At 41.2% G+C, this 26,440-nt stretch overlaps 1 protein-coding gene across 4 annotated transcripts in view; it reads left to right on the top strand.

Annotated features, from left to right (window-relative positions):
- Positions 1 to 26,440, top strand: part of STARD13 (StAR related lipid transfer domain containing 13) — a 283,362-nt gene that overhangs the window by 239,716 nt on the left and 17,206 nt on the right. For all 4 annotated transcript variants that reach the window (XM_088159560.1, XM_014889771.2, XM_014889768.2 and 1 more), the window contains 6 exons: positions 6,583 to 6,654; positions 8,695 to 8,776; positions 15,616 to 15,679; positions 20,424 to 21,802; positions 23,269 to 23,442; positions 25,463 to 25,622. In XM_088159560.1, coding sequence (XP_088015686.1) covers positions 6,583 to 6,654; positions 8,695 to 8,776; positions 15,616 to 15,679; positions 20,424 to 21,802; positions 23,269 to 23,442; positions 25,463 to 25,622 — 1,931 coding nt within the window. The remainder of the gene's footprint in view (positions 1 to 6,582; positions 6,655 to 8,694; positions 8,777 to 15,615; positions 15,680 to 20,423; positions 21,803 to 23,268; positions 23,443 to 25,462; positions 25,623 to 26,440) is intronic.

Genomic DNA, 26,440 nt, shown 5'->3' with positions numbered 1-26,440 from the left:
CCCAGACTATGTCTGAGTAAGAGAAGTGTCAGTAGCTCAGAAGGAAAAGCTGTACAAGCTGATCATCTAACCAGGAAAAAGTGTTTTCATAACACTGTCTTTAGCTTGGTTTCATTTATTCCATTCTGGAGAATTCTTTTCCAAATCTGTGGTGGTAGCAGTGAGTAGTCAGATAAGATTCCAGCTCCAGTTTGTCTCCTGATACCTGTGTCCTGTGGCAATATCATCTCAGATTGCCTTCCTTCTTTTTTATTCCTTTGTTTTTATTAATCTCCCAGCTCTTGTGCTGTGTGTAGAGTGAACAGTAGTTCCCAATTTCCTATTTTTGTGTTATCCCTGATTTTACACCCTTTTAGCTTACCCGTTCCTTATTCATCTGCTCTCCAAGGTAAACAGTCACACTCTTTTAATCTCTCAGCATACAAGATTTTTTTTTTTTCATATCCATAAATAATCAGGCTTCTCACTGTCAGCTTCTCTAAGAAGTCAGAGCATGAATGGACATCATTTGACTATTATTCACCAAGGGTAAAGAATTACACATAAAGGAACTACTCATGAAAGATCTTTTTCTATTGACATTTAAATTATATTTAGCCACAGTAGTTTTAAAAGGTCTGTATTTTATTGCAATATTACTAGTACCACAATATTCCATGAAAGGTTTAGGACTATTAAAATAACACTTTGACAGTTTTATTTGTCCCTTCCTTGCAAAACATAACCTTGTCTCTAATACTAATTATATGGCATGACATAAAATAATTCCAATGAAATTCCACTTTTGAAAACCTTATTATCAGGATTTATTGACGAGTATAAACCATAGTGCAGTAAAACACATAAATTTATTGTATGCTTATGGTTTACTTTATTTATTATATATTTGTACTAAAAATGGTAATTTTACAGCTGCATGGTACAATTGCTGTTGTTTTATTATTGGAATTATTCTGGAAGAGTCCTACAGAGTGGATGGGGATGGGGTAAACCATTAGACCTCTACCTAAAAGCATGAAAGGTTACTGAAAATTGTATCTGTCTTTATTAAATTGCACAGGGATTTTTCCTTAGGGAATATGACAAGTTTAATTTTTCCATGCTCTGCACCAACTGCTTGCACTAGTGAAGTGAGATGATAATACAGTAATTAAGGTATTAACCTGCTCCTTGCAAGCTGTAGATCATGGAGTCATAAAACCATAGAACAGCTGGAAGGCACCTTAAAATTACAACCCCCCTGCAGTGGGTAGGGACACCTTTCATTAGACCAGGTTGTCACGTGTGAGCTCTTGTTTTACTGTGAATTTCCTATATGAGTTGAAAAGTCATCTTTTCTCATATTTACAAACATATTCCTGTTCTTTCCAGTTTAGCACCCTTATATCCTACTGTAATCTAATTTCTGAGCTCTGAAGAAGCTTTGCAAATGTCACTCAGTGGAAACCTATCAGTCTTTAGCGTTACATTATAGCCCAGGGCTGGTAGAGTGAGACATTTAAGTATCAGAAGTTTGGAATTTGTGTTGTCCAGACTAGATTTCTAAGGGTAACTGAGGAGTGGCATAACCCTATTCTTATGGTCAGATATCTCTCAGGCATCTAATTCCCATCAACCTTACCTCTAACCTGCTTATGTACTACTGAAGTACTTTAAATCCCCATCTGTAAAACGAGAAGAGTAACATAAATATCCTAAAGGCTGTGAGATATAGGGCCAGGAGAGTAATGGCAGCCATAGAAGTATCTCAGACTGAGCTGCAAGAAGTTGAAACATGCTACAGCTGTTCTCACACAGCTTCAGCTTGAACTGAACTTTTCTAAAGAACCTGTCTTCCCTCATGAGTGCTCTTCTGGGAAGACATCAGGGTGGTGACATTGCTTGTTGGTGACTTGACAGATTTGTGGAACACAAGGGATGTATCAGGACCTGTGAGGAAAGGCTGTCTGAGTGTCTACAGCTGCCTGGAGCATGCCTCAGGCCTAAGACACCATCAGTGTTTCCTCCCCAGGAGTGTTCTCTGCTTTACCTTTCATAGAAGTCCCCAGCAATTCCTGAGAGTAAAAGGCATTTTACAACCCTGGGTTGAGCTGAGCCTCCAAACTGACCCTAGAATGCCAGGTAGATTTTGTTCTGGAAGATGTAGCACAAACTCGTCCCAACAGTTTTCCTCCTCTTGCAGGAAAGAGTAAGTCAAGGATCAAACGTTGATGTAACCTTTGTGAGAATAACCACTCGCTCACTGGTGTGGCTCTATAAAAATAAATAAAATAATAAATAAAATATAAAAATAAATAAAAATAAATAATTATTATTATAAATAAAAATAAATAAAAATAAGTAAAATGCACTTCTTTCTAATTAATTGTTTAATCATTTTCTCTAACATTCCCAGATATTTTGTCTGAATTTAGTAAATCAGATCTAAATGGTGAGCAATACAGGGGGAATACTAAAGTGAACATTAACAGTGATTTGTTACAGAAGATGAACAATAAAGGTTATCACATAAAGTTGACATAAACACAATAGAAGGGGTAATTATGTGCCTTATTTATTCTAGTTACTAAATCTTTCACTGCATTGTGCAAAGGGACATCTACATTTTAAACAACAACGTAGGGTTTTTTTAAAAAAGGAGAAATACCAAAACAGAAGAAAGAAGAGATAGGGACAATGGTAGAAAGGCAGAAATAAGATTAAATACTGATATCTAGACAGGAAAAGGGAAAGGACTATAGTAACTAGGTCTTTAGCATTGATATTTGTGGATGGTGATAAGATTCCAAGCCAGAAAATTAATTCATTTACATGAGTTTCTCTTGTCAGAGCTTTTCTCCAAACAACTTTTTGGACAGTTCTTCTGTGCTCCTCTTGTGAGAGAAGGACCTTTCCAGTGGTTTGGCTTTCTTGGGCTTGTTAAAATGCAGCTAACATAGATTAAACAGAACCCTTAGAGGATTTGGGTCAGTTTGCTAATCCAACAGCAGACCATTCCCACTTTTGGAGGGTTAGTTTTGCACCCTCCAAGCTTAGGGAGTTGAGCTGGGTCTCTGAAGGGTTAGCCAGGAGCTAGTGTGGCACAAAAGGAAGCAGGAGAAGCAGCCAGCTGGCGTTGGATAGGCAGGGCGAGAATGGTGGCAGCTGGCTGCTAAACTGTCTGGTGTTGGGCAGAAACAAAGTGGATCGTGAAGAATCAGAGAAAGCGTTGGAAGAGCAGAAGAGATGGCAAACAACTGTCTTCATTTCAGCCCCAGAACAGTCAGAGCCACCCACATGGTTTGTAGGAGATAAGCTCAAACTTGTTTAATACTAGAGATGGACTCAAAGACCCAGCTGTGCTCTGAATACTTGTCCCATTTCCTGAGTGAACCTCTCTGTTCATTTTGCTCTGAATTATAGCTCACTACTAGTAGAAAAATGAAATGGAAAAGAGAAATTTGCTTTCTTCCAAGCTTCAATTAGAAACTGAAAAGAAACTCCTTAGAATTCAAGTCCAGTGAGACATACTGACAGTTGTCAATATCTGGGACTGAATTATTATTATCTGTTAACTGTTGTTGTTAACTGCTGCCCGAGCAGGTGGAAAGCAGTAGACAAATTATCCCAATTTTTTTTCCAGCCACAGAGCACAGCAGTGGTGCATAAGGACAAACCCACCATCAGGTGTGCTTGGGGCAAGCAGCCTTTTTGGTCCTGCCGAGGGAGATGCTGCTTGTGGGTCAGTGGTGGCTCATGTGCTTCTGGTAGGAATTGAAGGAACTGTGCCTTCTGCCAGCCTTGAGCCATGTCCTCTCTGAAATCACTCATCTCACGACAGCCCTTCTCTCTGCTGTTGACAAACTGCCTTGGTGCCACCTGTGAACACATGTGGAAACTTGGAAACACATGTGGGTTTCTAAGTCCTTCAGTGCTGCACCAAGACAGTGGATATGCTGCAGGCAGGATGTGTGTACTACCTCTGTATTAGCCTGGACATGGGAACAGAACTGGGACAACACTGCCAAAAGTATTTCTACCACCCTTCATTGACACCTCCACTGAGGTCTTTTTGGTGCTACACATCTCTTCCCAAAGAACTCTTCACTAATGTTTCACTGTGAAGTAAGAAAAAGCAAATATTAGGATATGAGCACAAAAAGAGAAGGTTAAACTTAGCATGTCAAAATATCGTCCAAACATTGCAGTGTGCAGTAATAAAAGCATCTATATTGCATTCTGAACTATAACTTGGATTATATTGCCCAGGGCAAAATAGTAGAAATCACCTTTGATATCTGCTGAGGAGTGAATCCTTTGTTTGGTGCCTTTTCACCTAAATTGTAGTAGGGACCAAGGGGGGAATGACTGGAACAGGTGCCTTTAGCCAGTGGGAACACACTTGTATGAGCAAAGTCATGTTTTGGGCTGTGCCAGCAGCCTGATGCACTTCTCTCCTTCTGCTGTCCCCTGAATAAGACCAGACAGAGAGGTATGGGAGGGAACTGGGAACTGATATGTGTCTTGAGACTCAGCTTAGCAAACCTTACTCAAGGCTGAGGTAGTAATTCAGAAAATGAGATTATCCCCCAGCAATGCCTTCATGGAGGATATAGAACCAAAGTTTTGAAGGCAGAAGTTAATCAGTCAATGATATTTGACTGAATACAGTGTGTTGCAAACAATCTCACAAAAAAAAAAAAGTTAAAAAAACCCCAAAAAACAACACAAAAAACTAAATCCAAAACCTCAGAAAAGAGTGGGATCTACTTTCTTGGTTATTCCCTGTAATTACTCACCCACTGCAACCTGAGATGTTTTAGATCTCATTTGGGCTGCAGGAATATTTCTCAGCAAGCTCCTCTGAGCAGCCAACTGCAAAAAAACATTGAAATATGATAAGCATATAAGAGCATTAAATGGTAGCATTCTCCATCACCCACAGCCTCTGTCAGTTGTGTTTCCAGGCCAGATGAAGCTAGAATGTACAGCTGTTCTGAGTTGTAAAATACATTTTGAAATGGGATTGATTTGTCTGTGTTTCATGAGATTGAATTAAGCAAAAGAAAAAAAAGTATAAAAACTTGTCTTTTTTCCAAGCATTTAATAGAAATAGTCTAACTGGAACATAATAGAGATGTGCTTTCAGAACACAGATGTGCTGTAGTGAGAGCCACGTTTTATGTAAGCTGCTTATTCTTTTGTGCAGTGTCAAGAACTGAATGTACTTTCATACTCAATTTTCTGGCCTTGACATGAACTAATGTCAAAGCAAATGAAGACCTTGTGGTAAATCCTTTTCAGCACTGCTAATGATTGTGACCATTGTGGAGCAGTTCCTGGCTGTCTAATCATCTTTGGGAAATTGAGCTTTTGATACATAGACCTTGTATTCTGAATTTTGATTTTCTGCTACAAAATTTGCTAGTGTGATTCATTATTTAGGGGATCAGAAAGGTGTGCAGGTCACATACTGCAGAGTGTATTCAAAGCAGATTTTATAGTAAGCTTCAGTGAGTAAAGTCATTAAGGGTATGATGAGTGATGTGAACAGAATTACATGAGCAAAAGTTCACGCCAGCATCTCTTACTTTAAAAAATGCTTTTTAGTAGAAAACTGATTTACAACTGCAATTTTTTCCACATGCAAGGCAAAACATGCAAAAGAGCAACTGAGCCTGATCATAGTTTTCCAGTTCCATTGTTTCTTTATAGTTAGGGTTTTGTATTATGGCTTTCTAGATTTTACAACCACAAATGTGCCAAAACTCCTGACTGGTTCGTTCAGGTTGATTAATAAGCTACATAAAATGTCTACTTTCTCCAACACCTGCATGCTCTGTTCTTCATGTTTTGCAAATGTAAGAGGTACAGATATATGCTTTGACTTTGATCCTGTAAACCAAAGCTGTTCAAGTGGTAGATCCTGATCTAGGTTTAGACAGCAGAGATGTCTCCCAGGTTTCCCCTGAAACCCACATTTGTGTGGATGAGCCTCTGTTTTCAGTTGTTCCCCCAGCTGGTCTGGGAGCAGCTGCACATGCAGGCAGTGCAGTTGCTGGGCAGAGCTGGACCCAGCACGCTGCTTTCCAGAATATGAGCCCATGGAGCTTGGGAAAAATACAGGTGCCCCTGCAATTGTCCCTTCAGTATCATGACACCTGCACTGGGGTTTTCCTGGCAGAGTTTTCCATGGATTTCACATGGCATTCTGCTCCACGAGAAATATCAGAAGAGGAAAGAAAGCAGTACCTGCTCCATGCCATCCGATTTTCACCCTGCTCCATCTTCACCATTTACCAGCAGCTCACCCTTGGGGCAGAGTAGTTCACAGAGCCACAAACCTGGCTGAGCAACTTCTACTGCAAGGGGATGGTTAACACTTCATCCCAGCCACCGAGTGGCTTTGTGCACCCCATGTGGAGACGGGCAGATTTCTTAGAGGGACTCTCTTCTGATGATACAAAGTGATTCAGAGTGATGACAGTACTTTAGCAGCAAATAGATCCTACCAAATTTCTTTGTTATTTCTTTGTAATTGAAAGAACTTCTAATTCAAAATAACAAAGTGTGAACTTTTTTCTCTTTCCTCTTTTTGCTCAGAAATCGAAGCAAAGGAAGCGTGTGACTGGTTACGTGCAGCTGGATTTCCCCAATATGCTCAGTTCTATGAGGGTAAGTAGGTCTTTCTCCTCTTTGTGTGGTTCTGAAAGTACACTGGGCCCTTGCCAAGAGAGCTTGCAGTCGGCCAGCTCCACATTTGACTGAGTTATGGCCATGGCTGGATGCTTCACAAAGCCTCAGCTGCTGGAGTCATACCAGTGCATAAAGAAAAGTAAGATTCTTACTCTCGTAGCCATGGGAAGTTAAAAAAAAAAAAAAAAGGACATAGCTTGTGTAAACCTCAAAGGTTAACAAAAACAGCTACAAAATATCTAGAAACATGAGTCTATTTTCTAAAAACTTTCTGAACTGTGCCTGAAATAAGATTAAAACACTAGAAGTTATTGAAAATCTCAATCACGCCGAAAGTAAGACTGAAAACTCTGCAGAGTTACCAATAGTGAATAACATGAGTTGCACCTTACATTTGCAAAGTAAGAAAAGCTGATAGTTCAGTGCTGACTCAATGAATGGTGGTGTGCCCTTCCCTAGGCACAAGGTTCATGCCCAGGGAAGCAGTGTCCCCAAGGGCAGGGAAAGTGATTGTACTGCTGCTGTGTTCATTGAAGTTTGGGGACTGGAGCTGGGTTTTCCAGCTCTCCCCAGCTCAATGCTGAGAGGGAAACTGCATCTGAGCCCCATTTTTCCCAAAATGTATGTACTCCCTGCCAGAGACACAAAGCCAGCTCGGGCCCACTCAGGCTTATTAGCCAAAAAGCAGATCAGCCAAACACCTCTGGACACCTTCCAGGGTCAGCATGAGTCTGGAGGCAGCACAGATCCACAAACGGAATGAGGGCCAAGGAGCCTCGTGGGTCAATTCCAAGTCCACAGGGAGTCAGCTTGGATGCCATCCCTCCCCTCGTGTGGGGCTGAGGATGCCAGGGAATGGGATGCTGAGGACTCCCCCATGGCCAGCTGAGGTCCGTCAGGGCTCAGGTGCTGGGTCCTGATGGGCTGCTCAGGTGCCTGGGGACAAGAGCACCATTCAGAGATGCTCAGGTGGCTCCACAGGAGGCAGGCAGACTGTTAAATCCAGCAAAAACTAAGACTAATAAGCCTGCGAGACCAAAACTGACACAAATGTGTATCGACCACAGTCCCTGGGTAGCCAGTAATGCTTTTGTGTCTGCCTTGTATTCGGAGTGTCAGATACTGACTGCACCAGAGAAAGGAGTGCCTTCTGCCTGCTTAACTCAAAGGGATGTTCTCTCCAAAAAAACAACCTGTGCTGGGCTTCAACAGTTCCAATGCAGTCAATATGTGCTCTAGACAGTCTATGTCTCCAAAAACAAGGTGCTTTTCTTAGGCATCTATTATGTCAGTGTTGAGCAGTAGTGTCTGAAAATGCTGGCTGAAGTTCCTGCATCCCAGCATCCTGCTGAGGTACCTAAGCATGGCAGAGCAGTCTGGAGAGCAGCCACAGCACTGGAACCTGTCCCACTATTACAGAGCTGTGTCGCTTTTCATTACAAATGTCAGCTTCCAGCATGCTATTCTGGCTTTTTAGCTAATATTGGGGATTATAATTCCGTTTTGGTGGGTTGGGTTTTTTTGGGTTTTTTTGTCTGTTATTGAGTAACTCTCTGTCTGAAATCATCGTTATTTGGATCTGTTTTAAAAACAAAAAGCACAGAACATTTCTGGAGCTTGGGCTATGTCTAGCAAATAACTCATTAAGTCACTGTAATGAGAAGGGAAAACCTTATTGCTCATGTAGATAAAGTAAGTGTGGTGGTAATTCCCTGGTCTCATCCATTTATGCAAGGTGCTAAAATGAACAGCTAACAGCTGAGTGTTTTTTAAAGCCAGAATGAAATTATTTTGCTGTCACTCGATAAGGCACTGGACATTCAGCTATAGCTTTAACAGAAAAAAAACCACTATGGTGTTGGAAAGAGTCACAGGTACAGCTGGAAGGCAACCAGAGCTGAGTGAAATTGGTCATACTAGATTTCAGTGAGCAAGCACTTGCAAAGCAATTCAGATGTGGACGATATATTTTCATTTGGGTAGCAAGCAGTCATCTTAATATTGTGTCTCCTTTTACAGACTCCCGGTTTCCCATTGACATTGCTGCAGTAAAGAAAGATCATGATTTTCTTGACAAGGACCTTGTAGAACCTCTTTGCAGGTAAATAATACTCAAAGATTCTTTTCTGATAATTTAAAATTATGAGCTGATTTTTAACTGTTGGCCTAGTAGCAGTAGAGATGTGTGCTTGTCCAGGTGCATTAAGTGATGAGATCTATAATGCCACCATTCTGAGTTAATTTCTCTTACAGAAGATGCTGCAGTAGGAGACCCACTACACTCACAGAAAGCATCACATGATTTAGAAGACACAAATCCAATGCATTTGAAACAGATGCTTTTTATGAACTAGCAGTAGTGCAAGCAAACTGAATAAATGAGAGTCACATTTGAGTTGCATATTAATAACTCTTATGTCTAAGTCCAGCAAAAAAGATGAAACTTCATTGCAGAGAATTCGGCAAGGCTTTTTCTCTGGCAGCAGGCATGATTTTCATGTGATTCCCTTGGTACTCTCATTTGGCACCAGTAACAGAAGTGGGACCAGACCCAGTGCTACAGACCCCCAGTACTATGGTTGCTACAACTGATCAGTGCTTTGCCCCTCCCAGAGGTCTTGTGTTTGCTGTTTATCTTGCTTTTCATACTCTGTGATGAATATACCATACTGCATTGCTCAAGTCCTGTCCCTCAGGACTCAAGATACAGCAATTCTGTGGCAGTTTTGCAAAACCACATTGCAGAGACATTGTTCCCCTCTTCTTTCCCCTGTGCTCAGCTCGAGCTGGGTTCAGCTCCTCTCCTCTTCAAGCTCAGGACAAAGGAGCATCTGGCCCTTAACCAAGCAGGCTTCATTACATGTTATGGAAACTTTCACAACACCAACATCAAGATAATTGGACAAGGCTCTATTTCCCCTTCTGCAACTGTGGCTAAATTCAGCAGAAATGGCTTTAGAAGATGCTGTTCCACATCATACTCTACATTGCAAGGATTGATGAGTTTGTGGTGAAAGAACGCAGAGAAGGTTTCTGAGAATCACCAAAAATAGGACTGGAAGAGACTTCATCTAGTTCACCTCTCCATTCCAGGCTATGCCCCCCTTCCTGGCAGATCCAGGTAGTTTCTGGGCATGGCTGTCAGATTGCTTTCCCAAAACTCCCCTTCTGCAAGCAAGACCTGTTGCTTCTCATGCTGTCTATTTTGGCTATGGGGAGCAGAATATTCTCTTTTTCTGTGTAATAGCCTTTGTGTCTGAAGATAAATCAGTAAGAAAGACTTGGATTCTCCAGATCTCTCTCTCTCACAGATGTCTGAGAACAGAATTAACTGCAGACTTGATCCACTGCTGTTCTGTGCTACTTGCTGAGAGAGATTGCTATGCCGACACCTAAGAAACCTTCCTCCCATACATATGTACATCCCCCTGCTTCAGTCTGACATGATGGAAGACATACTTTGCTGCAGTTTGGGAATTGGAAAGTGATAGAGATAGGAGATTGAAATCTCATCCCCTCTGCCCTTTACCACAAAGTTGAAGGACCATTAAAAAATTCAAGAATTATGTCTGTTCCTGCCCCTTTCTTGTGAGAGAAAACAGTGAGATACAGTCATTTCATAGCTCTGTGACTCTCCCTAATCATTCTTCTCTGGAGTAATTGGCAATGGTGCTGCTACAGTCATGGTCACCATGCATCCAACACCTACACAGCTAAAAATGGGAACAGCTCAACTCTTGCTCCTCCAGCCCCTCTGTAGACTCACAGATACACCTACAGTTACACTATGTTGATATATTTATGAGGATTATTTTGCAAGCTGAGAAGCTAGAGACTTCATTGGGTTGGGGGTTTTTTTCTCTTTTATTAATATATGAGGGTTTGGAAAATTAACTAGCCGCTGGATAGATGTACTCATGGGAAAAAGATGCTTTACATTAGCCTAAATCAAGGGACAATGATGAGACCTATAGAAAAAAAAGCACAGACACAGATATTTCCACACCTTAAAGATAAATGGGTTTTTATGACATTCTAACAATTTTTCTGTAATTATTTTATTCAGAAGACAACACCTGTTTACTTGAATTTTTGGGTGGAGTTTTAAAAAGGAATAGCTCCTCATAATATTAGAAATACAAGTATTATGTTTTCAGATTGCAGACCTTTAATTCAATGTGACTCAGAAGCTTCAAACCTTTTGCTGAAAGCAAACCATAAAAAGCCATTGTACCAAATGCCAAGGTTCACCAGAAACAGTGAACAGTGTCAGCTGCTGCTCCCAGCTTTGTTACTCTATGAGCTATCAAACCAGCATTTTCCAAGTTTTCCAGTGCAATGGAAATCCTCACAGCTCAGCTGACCACTGTCAGTTCTCTGCCCTTCCATTGCTCTCTGATGGTGTTAGTGCAAGGTGTATGCCAATGTACCACATGAGACCTGCACTTCGAGCAAAGAGAAAGTTAAGAAAAGCTGGTTATTATTTCTGTGTACACACATTCCTAGGTTGGCAGTCAAACTTCCATTCTTCAAATATTCAAACTACCCTTAAAGCTATGTGTGACCAAGCCGTCATGCTGACTAATAGTGCATTCAGCACATCCCGCTGAACAAAATGGGCTTCTCATTTTGTTTTGGAAGATAATTTTAAAGCTGAAATGCCAGCATGGATAATCGGTTTGAGCAGTTTTAGCTCTCAATAGTAATAGCATAAACACTGAATTTCTCTGCTCTTGTGGGTTGAGACTCTCAATCTCATTTTATAATCAGTTTTCTTATGGCATTGAAGTATACCAGACAACATGAGGCACCAATGAGAAGGAATCTTCTTTTAAGGCAGCTGGTAGTATTTTAGTCAGAAAGTCTAGGACTCCCTGTTATAAAAGATTTCAGTGACCTTTCTGAGATGTTCTAACATTCCTGCTGTTTACAATATAATTCAAAAATTTGGCAGAGTAAAAGCCAAATTTGAGGCCTTTGAGTTAGAGGCGTATCTATCAAGAGATTCCACTCAGATTTTATTGAGTAATGAACAATAGAGAATTGCCAGGCAATCTGCAGGCAAATGCTGTCAGCCTGCCAAAACAATAATTGAGCATGAAAATTTTATAGCTGTGTCGCTTCCAAAATAGCAGCAACCAACTCCACTCTGGGAACTTTTGTGGCTGCTGTGATAAGAGGGTGAGAAGGAGAAGCCAAGCCACGTTGTACTTTTTGTATTCACGTAAATACAGTGACTAAGAACATGAAGAACAAATATATAACAGTCTGATACCTAGTTCCCTAAACCAGGCTCTCAAAATTTGAGTTGTGCCAGGCAGTCAGCAGCCTTTTTTTCTATAGCTGTTGTCTCTTAGACAGCTGGTAAAAAAAGTGAAGATTGCTGTATGGCATGGGACATCCTCCCACTGGAGTTCTGAAATGATGGGTGTACAGTCAGTACCATCTGCTGAGTTATCTTGCTCTAGGTGCTTTTGGGGGATAAGCCTGTCTCTCCACATGCAGGACAGAAATCCCTGCTCTGGAGGCAATAGAATGGCTCCCACTGACTTTCAGGAAAGATTACTCATCTCATGTGAGCATGGAGCCTACGAGGTAACTCCCTCAGTGACAGCCGTGATAAAAAGGTGATAGGACTGTAAAACAGTATATTCTTTTCATGCACAAAACTGGTGGAGCAGGGACATGCCGGTGCCAGCCTTGCACACCAGCCCTAATGGTGCTGGGAGGACTCGTATTCAGTGTTAAGACCTCAGCAAAGCCCAGCATCAGGAGCTTGATGTCCTCTTCCCAAAGTTGAGAGCACCAGAAGAAGCCAAGCACTGACATGTGTACACAGCACCTAAACTTGGCTAGGAATAACAATAAAGCAAAGAAATAGTGTTGTGGTTCCCTCAGGAAGGCATTTGCAGAACCACATAGTGTGTTTTCCCGGTCAAAATCCATAAGAAAGGGCATTTGCAGATCTGCTGATGCAGGGGACACTGTGCTGGCCATGCTTGTCCTCCCCATGATGCCTCTCCTTCATGACTGGCCTGTGACCCTGGCTGCATTCCAAAGCACCTGCTTGACAGCAGCAGCAGAACAGGTCTAGGGATTCTCCTGGAACTCCAGCTCACTTCAGAGCTGTCTCCCTATTACTTGGATTGCTCCTTCTTACATGGATTGCTCTTAAAGCAGGACAACAGGTACCTCACAAGGTTTTCCAGCTGGCCTGAGCCTGCATAGCTACAAGCTTGTATTTTTTTGTAAACATTACTCAGTGCTGTAAAGGATGCAAAAGCTGGAGATTTCCTGCTTCTGAAGAATTTCTGTCAAGAATTAGAGCACTGGGGTTGGGATTCAGAGTCCTAAGAACTTGTGTCTATGGCCATCTCAAATCTCCTCAGATAGCCCAGACGTCATGTGTTGTCTGGACCAAGGTATCTGCAGCAGCTGAAGGCCAGGCTTGATATTTCAGGGCATCTAATATAGCACCAGAAACATCTGTTTGGGTACCTGGATATCTCTGCTGGCTTTTTAAGAATTATTTCAAAATGTTAAACCACCTGTGATGCTCTGGAGAAGAAATAAAATTAACATCACTGAAACACTTGCTCTAGTACATATTTTGCGTTCTTTCCCTGAACAATGCAGAAATTTCCAGATACTCTTTCAAATGCATCCTTAGATTATTTGGGTTTTATATAGCCTCCTCTCTTGTGTTTATTTAATGTGTTTTTCCCTGCCTTTTCTCAAGTCCAGACTTTGTGTTTTGTTACCATTACAAACAGGCATTCTTTTCCCATGTTTTTAAGCTGTGGCATAAAAGTGCAGTGCTCCTCTCACTTCAGCTGGTGACAGCCTTTGTAGCCAGAAACTTCTGGGTTTTTTTCTTTTCAAAAGACTTGCTGAGGAGTTGGCTGTCAGTTGTCTGACAACTTTAAACTGATGAGAAAAACTTTCTGCTACCACTGGCACATCAACAAGGCGAAAGAAGCTAAAACAGACTGACTTTGATTTGAGCTGTAGTACCAGACAAACTCACAAATATGATCATTAGTTCTCTAATTTCACTAGCAAATCTTTCCATTGGCCCTGGAAGAGCCCCAAAAAACATACCAATGTTTCATAGAGGGGTGAATTTAAAACCTGGGGTTGAACTCCCTGGCACCCAGTAAAAAGTAGTTTTGGTTTTGGTGGAGCAAGTGTGGAAATGTAGCTACAGGCTTTTCCCTTCAGCACAGGCCAGCTGACAAAGCTGTGCAGGGACTCCAATATTAGCTAATATTCACCACTCAGGGGAAGCTGTCCCCAGAGATAGAAAGCTGGGCTGGAGTCCTTTGAAAATGTGCCTGTGCCTCTGTATATTTGGTATTGATATAGATACACACGTTTAAACATTTTGTGCTCAAAAGAAGCACTGAGCATTATTCAGCCCCAGGGCCCCAAGAAAATGCCACTTTGGGTTGAGAAATTCAGTGTTTGGGCAAAAGAGGAGTTTTGCAATAATAGATATAATCCCAGAAGAAGATTTGTGGGCAGAAGGCTGCAGATATAGCAACAGCCACAAACCCTGGCATTTTTTTCAGCATTGCTATCATGAATGCAGGGTGTGCTTGTGCATAAATTATACCCAAATTAATACCATGAGCATAGGACTTTTCTGATGTAGCATAATGGATTTATTGGTTTGAGTTAGAGAGGAATATTTGATCTACAAATAAGCAGGTGATATTTTGAGAGGGATTTTTTTTTTTAAGGAAGATCCACATTTGGTGAATCGGTTCTTTGTTAGTGGTGGCAATTTGAAAGGTGTTCTAATTTTAGAAGTTCTGCGGAGGAATATGTTAATGCCATAATCTTCTTATGCTACGTGAGAGATTATATTATTGATCTGATACTTTTTTCATGTGTCCTTGTAGCTTATCACATGCTCAAATGTTAAGTTCTGGAAATTGGAGGCCTCTCCCTGCAACCCAAAAGCAACAGAGACAGGGCTTGCTATAAAGATACAGGAGATACAGGCAGCCAACAGAGGAGTGCTGTGGACATGTGGCTTTCTCACTCTGCCTCCCTTTATTTTGAAATTCAATCCTAGATATGGAAAATTTTCCAAGTAGACATATTAAACTTTGAGCCTCTGCTTTTAGAAGTTGGATAGTTTCATGGATCGGATCTTTAAGTTTAAATAAAACCAAATCAATTATCATTACCACAGTAGGTTCTCTATTGAAAGAGCATGTTTACTTGTCCTCTGGCTGTCCTTGCATATGGACACACACACACACGGATTGTCATTTCTACTCACTGTCATCACCAGATAGCTTTGGATTTAAGGAGCAGAAGCCTTACAGAGATTCTGGTAACATCAGAATGAATATGGTAAAAAATAGCTAAAAATACTTATTTTAAAATGTAAGATTTGTTACATGTTGGGTGTGTTAACCTGTGTATAAATCCACAGATAGGAGAAAATAAACTATTGGCTTTGGAGAAACTTTTAAGTAGCAGCTAGAAGTTCTTAATGTCAACTTTTTTAAGGATGTGCCAACTGCCAGAAGTGAGGAACTACAGCTGGTTTTTTGTTTGGTCTTTCATCAGTGCTTTGAAATCCCCATTTTAGACCAATTATGTTACAGTCCTGTATAAGGCAACTCATCTTCTTGTCATTTCCCCAGCTATCACAGGTGTTCAGTTATAGTTGTTTCCCATGCTAAGTACGGAAATGTCTATGAATTAAAAAGCAATCTATCAAACCTGGCTGTCAAGTAAAGTGAAACTAAGGGTCCCTTTTCATGCAGTGGTCATATAGCTGGAATAGATGACCAGTAACCTTTCTGAAGCTGTTATATGCAGTTGGCACCCTACAGTAAGATAAGAGAAAATGTTTTGAACTTGCAAAAAATCGTGCCCTTTAGTCAGAGGCTGCTAATCTTTTGAATTTGTTTTGCCCTGTAGACGACTGAACACACTGAACAAGTGCGCCTCAATGAAACTCGATGTGAACTTCCAAAGAAAAAAGGTAAGGGAACTTCATTAAATATACCCTAGCTTTTGTGATAAGACCACCCCAATTTAACCTTTGATTCAGTAATGCTCTTAAAAGTAAGTTAGGTTTATTTTACTTTGAACATGCATGTCAGCATTATCTGGATGCATGATAAAGTGAACTGTTGAATCTTGAAATTATAAATAGAATAGAAATGGTGAGTAAATACTACGTGTGTTAGAAAGGCTCACACAGTACTTAAACTCTACATGCATGCAATTAAAGTTAGTGGGTGAAAAGACAGTAAAGCTTTATTAGACTGGCTTGTTTGTCAATGCCATATGACTGTACACAGTGGAAAATCCTGCTCAGAAAAAATGGAAGCTCCTCAGATGAAAATAACAGCTTTTCTTTGTTTCTTGTACTGACTTCTTCCCAGTTGAGAATATGAAAATATATTCTGTCATCCTTACAAGCTGCTGTGTAACACGGGAATTATCTGAGCATAAAGGCTTTTGGTGAGGACTGCAGAAACAGTCTATTGATTTTGAGAGTTTTGTAACAAGTCCAGCATTAACTGTTGAACATTTGGTTTTCTGGTCACAAATTCCCCAAAGTCCTTGAGTGTTGTACAGTGGTAGTTGTCAGCTCTGAGAAATCTTGGTTTTCTGCTTTTCCTTCCTAGAGTGTTTGTCTAGTGCTTTTTTAAAACTGCTGCATTTTTGATGTCTTTGCAAATTCAGTTTCATCATAATCTGTTCAGTGTCTGAGGGAACATGAACAGAGGATGGTTTTAATGTCCAGATATCCTGCTTTGGCACATGTCTGCTTGTTCCTCTGTGTATAGCCTCTTTAGTTTCTATTTTTCCATTCCCTGCAGCTGCAGGGACTTCACTGCATCAGGGGTTTTTCTTGCCTTGGGTTTTATATTGTGTTAAAAAGGGAGGAGATTTTTTTTTTTGTTATGTTTGTTTTTCATTAATTTTTGCTGCCACTCTTCCCTGTTCTGAATGAAGTCCTCAGCTGCTCTCCTTGCTGATGACCATTTATTTGTGGTAGAAGAGACATGGTCCTACTTGGTACTTTTTCAAGGGGACAGAAGCTAGTTGAGTCCATACCTGCACAAGGCCACAGAGAAGCTGAGCACAGAAAAACGTAGACAAAGAGGTGTCAGAGGAGATTTTAGTCCACAGACACAGAGCAACTGATAGTAGAAGAGAATATGGGTGAGAGAAGAAAAGGAAGGAGAGCCTGCTGACAGCAGGAAGTGTAAATGCAAGTATAAAAGCCAGAAACTGGGTCTGAGATTGATCACCGAACTAAATAAATCTTTTGCTGTAGATACTGCCTTTCCTAATAGTCTCTATGGTGATCTGGACAATGAAATGCAAAATCAGCCCGCTTTGGAGCTTCAATATAACAGGTATGCACAGGACTAGCTCAGCTGCTTGAGTGATTTAACAAAATATGGCCAAGCAAGCTACCAGGCAAGGTTCCTGTGAAAGCCAGCACAGCATGAGCGTTCCCCACTGCCCACTGTCCCACTCAGACCATCCCCACTGTGGGCTGCTGTCTTCCCTTGGCTTTGTCAAGATGCAAACAGAAATCCTCCTGTATGTGTTGCAAATATGTCCGTAAGCGATTTGGACAGACAGAGATTAGCCTTTGGATTAACTGCCTTCTGCAGCTGTCGATTTATGAGAATTCCTGCCCCCAGCTGGAAAAATGTGGCAGAATTCCACTGCAAATAAATCCACTATTTGCCTTTTGTTAGCATCCCTCTGTATTTCAGGCAAGTACACTCTTAGTCAAAAAGCTGTACTATTTTAAATCAGCTGTGACAAATCTGTGAATCAAAACCTCTTTCTCTTTGGCAAATGTTACCAGTCACTTCTCAAGAAACTTGCCCCTTCTCATCTTTCCAAACATAATGGTATTAACTGGACTTTTGAATATGCTCCAAAGCTGTGCACTTGATTTCACCCCAGGTCAGTAGAAATATACAGTCACTGCTCCAAAATGTCTGCTCTGCCTGTGTCAGATGAATCATTGCTTTCAGACCTTCTCTTGATCTGCTGTCCCCTAACTGGTGACATGTGGGTGGGCTAAGTGCTCTCAACCTCTTTTTGGGGGGCAGTTTTGTTTGTCAGGACACTCAGATATCTGACAAGAACAGTGGGTCATTCAGGATGTTCATGGCTTCCAGAATTTCTACTGATTTCATCAAAAGAAAAGCACAGTATGTCATAGGACTCACAGTGCAGCTGAATTTGTAGTGAGTCACCATGGTAGTATTTCAGCATCCAGATATTTCATTTCATATTTGCTTGATTTTTCTTCTGATGAAACACAAACGTGTTTCTTTATCAATTAAAAGGAACCCAAAACTAAGCCTTTATTTAATTGAGCTGCAAATTTTGACACTGAAAAGCCTCTGTATTTTCTAAGTGACTCTTGGGCAGAATGTAATCCTGTCTTTGCTGTGGTTAGAGGCAAAACTTGTTTGTTACCAGTATCCATTTCTGTTCATCTCTGCTTTACCCTCAAACAAACAAGCAAAACAAAAACAAAACAAAAAAACCTGACAAACTTTTGATTTAAAGTATATTTACTACTGAATTTTTTTCTGTCATCTGTTCTGTGTTCTCCTGATGTTTTTTGTAATGTCTCCACCGCTTTGGCTACTTTAATCGATTCCAGCTTGTAGAAAATACAGGCTAAATCCTGTCAGCTCATATAGTAATGTCAGTGCAGCTACAGGGATTTGTGTCAGCCAAGAATCTTCTTTAAGGTCCCTTTGGCATATTGCAATGTAGAACAAATTTTAAAAATATGTTTATCCTATTGGCTGGTGCCACCAACGCTTCAGCAGTGGTATGCTTTGTAGATATAATTACCACTGCTAAATATTTAAAAGTACGTACCCTTGTGGTTTTTAAAATATCCATTCTGTGGCACTACTAAGACCACAATAAATGGGTTTTTAAGTTCCTGAGGCTGTGCAGCAAGCTGTGGAGTTAAAACAAAGGTAGAGCTGTCTGATGTGCCATTTCTTCCCAGCAGACAAAATGGCCAAAGCAGTATTAGCCTTTTCTAGCCTGTTCCCTCATACTTCACTAGGTGCTCAATTCTTCTCTCTAACAAGCCACAGAATGAGGATCTCCATTCATTCCTGTAAACACACAGGAGCACTGCACACCTCAAGATTAACAAAAGAAAGAGGACTGCCTAAACCCAAAATTTCACAGATATATTTTATTCTATGGTTTGGACATGATCTAAAACATCTGGCTGACTTGAAGTGATAAACTGGCAAAAGTTTATGGCATCAGTGAGACCTGGCACGCTGCTGATCCCAATCTCCAGCTTTTGAGGTTTCACATTTTTTAAGGTTTTGGGCGCTCTTGTAAAATTTGGTTTACATTTTTCAATTAGACAGGCCAGCAAAGATCTAGTCAGAGACTGGAGATAACTTTACCATCGAAACTTCATATAAAAATACTTCTAATAATAGACTTTTAAAATGAGAATTTTTCCAGTCCCAAAATAGTCTTTCTGGTTTAGCACCTCATTTTAGTCTGACAGCCTGTCATATTTTACTGCCTTCATACTGCTTCCAAGAATGTGAAGAGCTGTTTGGATGTCATGTAGGTGAAGTTCGTTTGTTCTGCTTTAAAACAAATGCACAAGAATAATGCAGTATAAGTCCAGTTCAACGTCAGGGAAAGGGTACTCATTAGCAACTGTGGGCTTCATGCTGAAGATGTATCTATTTTGTTTGAGCAAAGAGATGAGAAAAATGTCATAGGGTGAAGTTTTTTATCTAATTTTTTTTCCAAGGCACACGTTCTCTGCATTGCAGAGTAACTCCTGGAGCTGCCTAAACATAAGCACAGCTGTGCATGTCTCAGGCTGAGGGATGAGACCAGGAAGGGCTGTGGGGCTGCTGCTGCCTCAGGAGAGCTTGGAGGAAGCCTGAGACAGTGGGGCAGGCTGCAGGTCATCAAGTCTGGGGTACCTCTGATGATGATGGCAGAGAAGACAGTGGTTGCCACTGTAGGAAAGCTCACCTCAGCTGCAGATGCTGCCCCACCCCAGCCTGAGCCTGGCTGCTCCTCCTGCCCACACCCCCATGGCTGCCTTCTCTGCTTTCCTTTGCCTGCACTCAGATACACCCTAAGCAATACTGCCAAATACTATTTTTTATTGTTCTTTTAAGCATCATGGTTATTTATCTGTAGTTATGTTCCTGAAACATAAATCTTTTCAGATATATCTGGCCTGTGAAGTTTATAGATGTTTATTTAGTTTTCACTGCAAAACTGTGTGCACACCAGATATTTGCTGTCTTGGATTTTTAAATAGCTCACATTGCTGTAGTACCCAGCTACTTCCCTGTCTTTATCATGTGTATCTTAACACCATCCCTACAAATCAGGATTGTTTTATTTTGGCCTTTCAAAACATTTTTTTTCGTAAACATTCACTGTGGGAATCAGCCCTACACTGCACAGGCAGTCGGTGGAAGCCAAGATGTATCAGTGGGACTCCTGACATGGAGCAGGCTTATATTCCTTTCTTAAGGCTGTTAAGATGTTTGCAGTCTTTACAATTAAATGAAAGAGGGCGTTATGAAAGGACTGGTGACCAGTCTTCCATGAACTTGCTTCAGAGAGGCTTTGTTGCCTGTTGCTGACCTGGAGCAGCCCCATCATGTTAATTCAAATATCAAGTTAAAGCACACAATTTTAACATGTGCCACTTGCTTTTTTTCCAGAGTGAAGATTCAGATGAAGAAGACCTCTGTGCTATCAGTAATAAATGGACTTTCCAAAGAACCAGCAGACGATGGTCTCGGGTGGACGACATTGACGCTTTGCTTCACCGATCTGACAGACATGGCTCTTCTGGGGACATTAAAATGAAAAACACGACGAGCAGTGAGAGCGTCCTCACAGATCTGAGCGAGCCTGAGGTCTCTTCAATTCACAGCGAGAGCAGTGGGGGCAGTGACAACAGGAGTCAATCTGGCACCACCGGCGCTGCCAGGGACACCTGCGACTGCTCTGCCCATCATGATGTGGAAAGCACCCTGCTGCAGGACTCCACTGCAATAAACACTGCCCTGTCCCCCAAGGACGGCCTGAAGAATGACAATCCAACACGAGCCAGAGCAAAAACCTTTCTAAAACGCATGGAGACACTAAAAGCAAAGGCTGTGCATGGAAAACTAAAAGGCTCGGGAAGAACAGGTCCTTTAGAGATCAGTGGACCAGTTCTCCAGTTTGAGCCAAAATCCTTGAAAGACATGCACTGTGTACAGATAGTCAATGGTGATCTCCAAAATTTGGGGCAAGATTCAGTCAAAAAAGAGCTTCCATTTTCTGCCAAATCCAGCAGTGACAGCAGTCAGCCCGAAAACAGCAGCAGTGGGGTGAGCACGCCGTGTTTGAAGGAACGCAAATGCCATGAGGCAAACAAGAGAGGTGGGATGTACCTGGAAGACCTGGATGTTCTGGCAGGAACAGCCTTACGGCAGGTGATGGACCAAAACCGCAAAAATGAATTTCATTCCCAAGAGAACTTGGTTGTGCACATTCCCAAGGATCACAAACCAGGGACCTTCCCAAAGGCACTTTCCATCGAAAGCCTCTCACCTACAGACAACAGTAACAGTGTGAACTGGAGGACAGGCAGCATCTCTTTGGGAAAGCAGAACTGCTCTACTCCAAAGGAATCTGGACTGATGGCTTGCTGTCCTAAAGAGAGCAGAATTAGTATTTATGACAATGTGCCAGGTTCCCACTTGTATGCTAGTACTGGGGACCTCCTGGACATAGAGAAAGATGTCCTTTTTCCTCAGTTAGATGACATTTTGCAACATGTCAATGGACTGCAGGAGGTGGTAGATGGCTGGTCCAAGAAGGTGTTGCCAGGTCTGCCGGTTGGGGATGTGTCAGCCAGGGAATCCCCATCGTTGCCTTTCCAGTCGCCTACACAGATCACTCTGGATTTTGAAGGAAACTCTGTGTCTGATGGCCGGACCACCCCGAGTGATATGGACAGAGATGGAACATCCCTGAATGAATCCGAAGCCACCGGTGTTAGGGACAGGAGAGACTCTGGGGTGGGAGCATCACTCACAAGGCCAAGCAGGTAAGTGGCAAAATTTTGTATACAAATCCACCAACTGTGAAACACAATATAATGAAGCATGGGTTCTCAGCCTGGGAGTCAGAAGGCACAGGGTACCATTACAGTAGTGTTCATCCTGTACGGAGATAGAGACTTCCCAGGGAAAGGTGGGACTTTGAGGGAAGCGACATCCTGCTGTGGAGATTCTTACATGGAATCAGTGCAGAGTTGGTTTAATAGAGCAAACTAAGGCATTTTTTATCCCTTGATCCATTGAATACATGGTAGGACCCTGTGTATGTTGTAGGATGTACTTTTAATTTGTCTTCTAAGTTATGCACCCGGGTCTTTATGAATCTGTAGCTTTATGCACTTTTTAAGTGTACTGATCTGCTTTAAAAATGTGCCCCTTTGTGCTCAAAGAGAGCTTTCCTACTCTGGCCCAGCCCCTTACATGGGTGGGATGAAATGATGGTGAACAATTGACTTCTTAATAAAGTATAAAAGTGAATTTTGTTAATAGTTTACAGACCTGTTTTAAGTCAGAGAGATGAGCTCCTGTTGAGCCAAGTACCAATGGTCCTGGGCAAAAGCTTTTGTGGGTCTAAACTGTTGTATGTAGTGTGGCTTTGTACGTGCAAAAGCAGGGAAAATATACCTAGTATTTTCTGATACAGGTATTCCTGATAATACTGGTATTTTCCAATCTGATGCCAGTCTTGTCACACCCTCACGGAGGACTCTGCCATGCCATGGTTTGCTGCTGCCTGTGCTTGCTCACCACCACCACCACAAAAGTGAAAGTGAACTGGAGGAAACTATTGTGTAAAGGAGCAGTGCCAAAGAGTTTAGGATTTGAGCCAGAATTTATATTTAGTGAAACAAGAAAATAAAACTAGGGGATTTCTTTTCTTATTAATCCAGTATATAGAGAAAGTACATTGGAGTAAAAAAAGATGTGAGTGGTTCAATAGCTTGATGGTTACAGCTCTAGCTAAGGAGACACAGGGTTTAATCCTTTTTCAAAAAAATCCTTCAGCATTTAATAGCAGAGATATTTGGAGAACCTCATCTCCAAATACCTCAGTGGTCAGGTCAGTCCCCTGGGAGGTGAGGAACTAGGCATCAAATACCAGTTCTGAGTCAGGCAAAGAACATTTGTATCTCCCACATCCTGTTGGAAGTGTGTGGGCTAAAGACCATAGCAGGCAGCATTGCTTCCCCAAGTATATGGACAGGACTCATACCCAGTTGTGAATCTAATGTTAAAAAGACAAAACTTGGGCATTTCAGAAATTAAAGAGATTGACTAGATTGTTTGCTTTATCTCCAAGGTATATTTTCTTTCAGTTGACACACCACCAGCAATCACATATGTGTGTGTTTGCGTGTGTTTTAAATATTGCCCAGCCCTATCTCACAGCACACTATCTTTTCTGCCCAACAAAAGCAGTTCTCTGATTTTTCTATCCTTTCTTTTGCTAAAGGCAATTACGATGGCATAGTTTCCAAATCTCTCATCGCCTGAGCCGCTCCATTGCATCGCTTCACATCAGCAACCAGTCAGCAGCCCAGCTGAATCTACTGCAAAAATTCTCTCTGCTTCGTCTCACTGCCATCATGGAAAAGTACTCCATGTCAAACAAACATGGCTGGACCTGGTGAGTACTACTGGTAACTGGAAGGAGACTTTTTATAAGAAAATAGTTTCTCCTAATTCCATTACTCTATTAATAAGTAAATTCCATTTGAAGGAAACATTGACTTCAAGTGTAGGATTTGAAACTATCCCTTTTAATCTGTTGCTGCCTAGTGGCTCATTGGCAAAGTCAGAAATAGATCCTGAAAATCTGACTTCAGTCCTGTGCTCTAACAGAAAGACAACTCTGGCCTTTCGAACAATGCTACAGTTTTAGAAAAATAAGCAGGAGACAGTGACTAAAAAGTAGGAAAAGTTTACAGTAAGTTCTACCCAGAATTTATTTGGTGATTCAAAAAGAAATAACTACTGCTTTGTGTGTTTGTTATTGTTTGTTTGTGCTTTAAAAGAAGGGTTAGAATAGTTATGAGACTTTTCTCTAGAAATCAAAGATGCAGGTTTAGCCTAGGCCTGGACCTGTGTTAGAGGGATCCTGCAGCCTGGCAGCTGTGACAGCTACCTGGTCACTCAGGAGTGGAGGGAAGTGCACATGGATGTGAATGCTCACAATGTGGCTCCTTCTGTAGCAACTGGCTACAGAAACCTGCATGTTTCATGGTACACAAACCCTGGTGGGCCCCACAGATTGAAGTACACCAGAAATGGAAATGGGCATGGATAAGAGTTTCAAAGTATTTGAGAAATAATCAAAAGGATGACAGAAACTTTCCCTAATGGACTGAGGCACCCAGTCCAGATACAGTATGACTTGATATTTGTATTGTGGTTTTCATGCTCAAAGCACCTCCCCAAAATCCCACTATATTAATCTGTGAGCTATGTAAGACAAGTTTTCCTTTAGAAATGGAAAAATAGATACAATAGATTCACCTCACTGACATCAGTCATTAGGAAAAGTTAAAAGAGGAATCTGTTATAAATTTAATCTGGCAAAGTCAGGTTGGCTGTCTGTGGTCAGAGGAAAAAGACAGGCAACCCCAAAGCAGCCCATTACATCCAAGCCTGAGGGTTTGGGTCACCCTCCAGAGCTGTCATTCTCTATAGTGGGTATAGAGGTGGTCCAGACTGCTGGCTCTTTCTAATAAGAGAACTAAAATTCAGTAAGATTAATCTCCATTTCACTGCTCTCCTTTGGTGTACTCCCTGTGGCTAGCTGACATTGCACTGAAATTAATCTCACCTTACCCACCTTCAAATAAGCAGACTAGAATACAGCAAATTCTAGGTCCTGCTGTTTGTACAGGGTTTTCATCCTGAGAGATATTTCTTCAGTTTTTATAATCAGTCTCTAAGGATTTTTAAGAAAGGGACTCTGAATAGCTGTAGAGTTACACACTGTACTTCTTCAGTAGGTAATTTAAAATGAGTTTTTGCTTCTTCCCACACAGATGACAAAACTCTTAGTCACATTCAGGTCATATTCTTCCTTTTTATTTTAATTCCATGGCAGTCATGACTCCCAAAAAGGGAATCCAGCTGGTTCTTGTTTTCATCACAATTTTTTGAAGAAAGCAAGCTCACCAGCTTAAGTTACTCAACTAGAATAAATCATATAAAACAAGGGAGGAATCTGACACATAGGGATTTCCCACCATCATTTCTTATTGTAAAGTTTTAGTCAATAGAAATACTAAATAATGTAACTGCTTGTACAAAGATCATTCAGCATGTTAGAGGACTGAACTTCCTTTTCCCCCAGGTATCTTCTCCACTCTGGTTTGCTCTGCCATTCCTGTGAGTCCCTAAAAGATGCTTTAAACCTTGTTGGCTTCAGCTGGATGACACCTGTGTAGTAAAAGATTTTATTTAGAATTGATGTTATGCCTAGAGGCCATCCACTTACAGACATTGAGAAATTGATCAGTTATGCAAATTGTAAAGTGTCTTCGTATTGTGCATTAAACATTATTTCACCGTCTTTATTAAAAAGGCCCTGGTTACCAATTTATGTCAGTAGTGATACTCAGAAAGGGTGTAAACACCCTGATTTTTTCATGCAGCCTGTTCATGTTAATTTTCAGGTCTGTGCCAAAGTTCATGAAGAGGATGAAAGTCCCTGACTACAAGGACAAGAATGTCTTTGGTGTGCCCCTGATAGTCCATGTCCAGAGAACAGGGCAGCCTCTTCCCCAGAGCATACAACAAGCCCTGCGCTACCTACGGAGCAACTGTCTAGACCAGGTAGGAGCTTTACTCCATGGACTTGTTGGTTTTATTCTGAAAAGCCACTTTAAGCAAGCAACAGTGAGCATTTTGGTTCTAAGTGCCAGGATTATTCGGAGATTATTATCTCTCATGTTGGGCCTCAATCTCCTCTGGTGATTTGATAGTTGGTGCCAATACTAAAAGCTTTCCATTTTGAGATTTGTATCCAGCTAATCTGTTGAATTTTTGTAGCTGTAACAGTCCTGATGATTTGTATACCACAGTCTACTTCAAAGAACGTTTTGAGATCTTCATGTATATTGAATGAAACCTGGGAAGAGATCAGGACTCCCCACTTCTACATGTATCTGTACTGCTTATGCTTACTGTTGCCATTGAGGGTTAACTGCATTCACCATTTCACAAGATATGGTGCAAAAGGTTTTATTTACTTAGCAAAGACAGAAAAGTCCAAGAATAGAGAGCAAACTCAGCAAAATATTCCAAGTATTCTGTTGACACAGTCAGATATATCCAGATAGTTAGGTCAGCTGGGGTTCAATGCCAAAGCCATTACGGTACATTGCCCTTTTATAGTGTTCTTAGCTACAACAAGCCAGCTGGGACACCCTCATGCTCAAAGTATTTCACTTTTTTTTATTCTCTTTAGCTACAGAGGGACATACTAATCGTATTTTTACTGTTCTTCCCCTAAGGATGAGGATGTGTATTTTTATGAACATAGGACTGGGAGAAACCCCCTGGCTGTTTATGTTCAGCCCTCTACTGTTATTGACCTCATGACATATGACCTCTTTCATATCTGCCTTTAGATAGTTGTAAGTTTGAAAGGA

Source organism: Sturnus vulgaris, chromosome 2 (assembly GCF_052056855.1).
Source record: "Sturnus vulgaris isolate bStuVul1 chromosome 2, bStuVul1.hap1, whole genome shotgun sequence".
Classification (NCBI taxonomy): domain Eukaryota; kingdom Metazoa; phylum Chordata; class Aves; order Passeriformes; family Sturnidae; genus Sturnus; species Sturnus vulgaris.
Note: the sequence above shows the minus strand (reverse complement) of the source record. Positions and strands in the feature narration are given on the sequence as shown.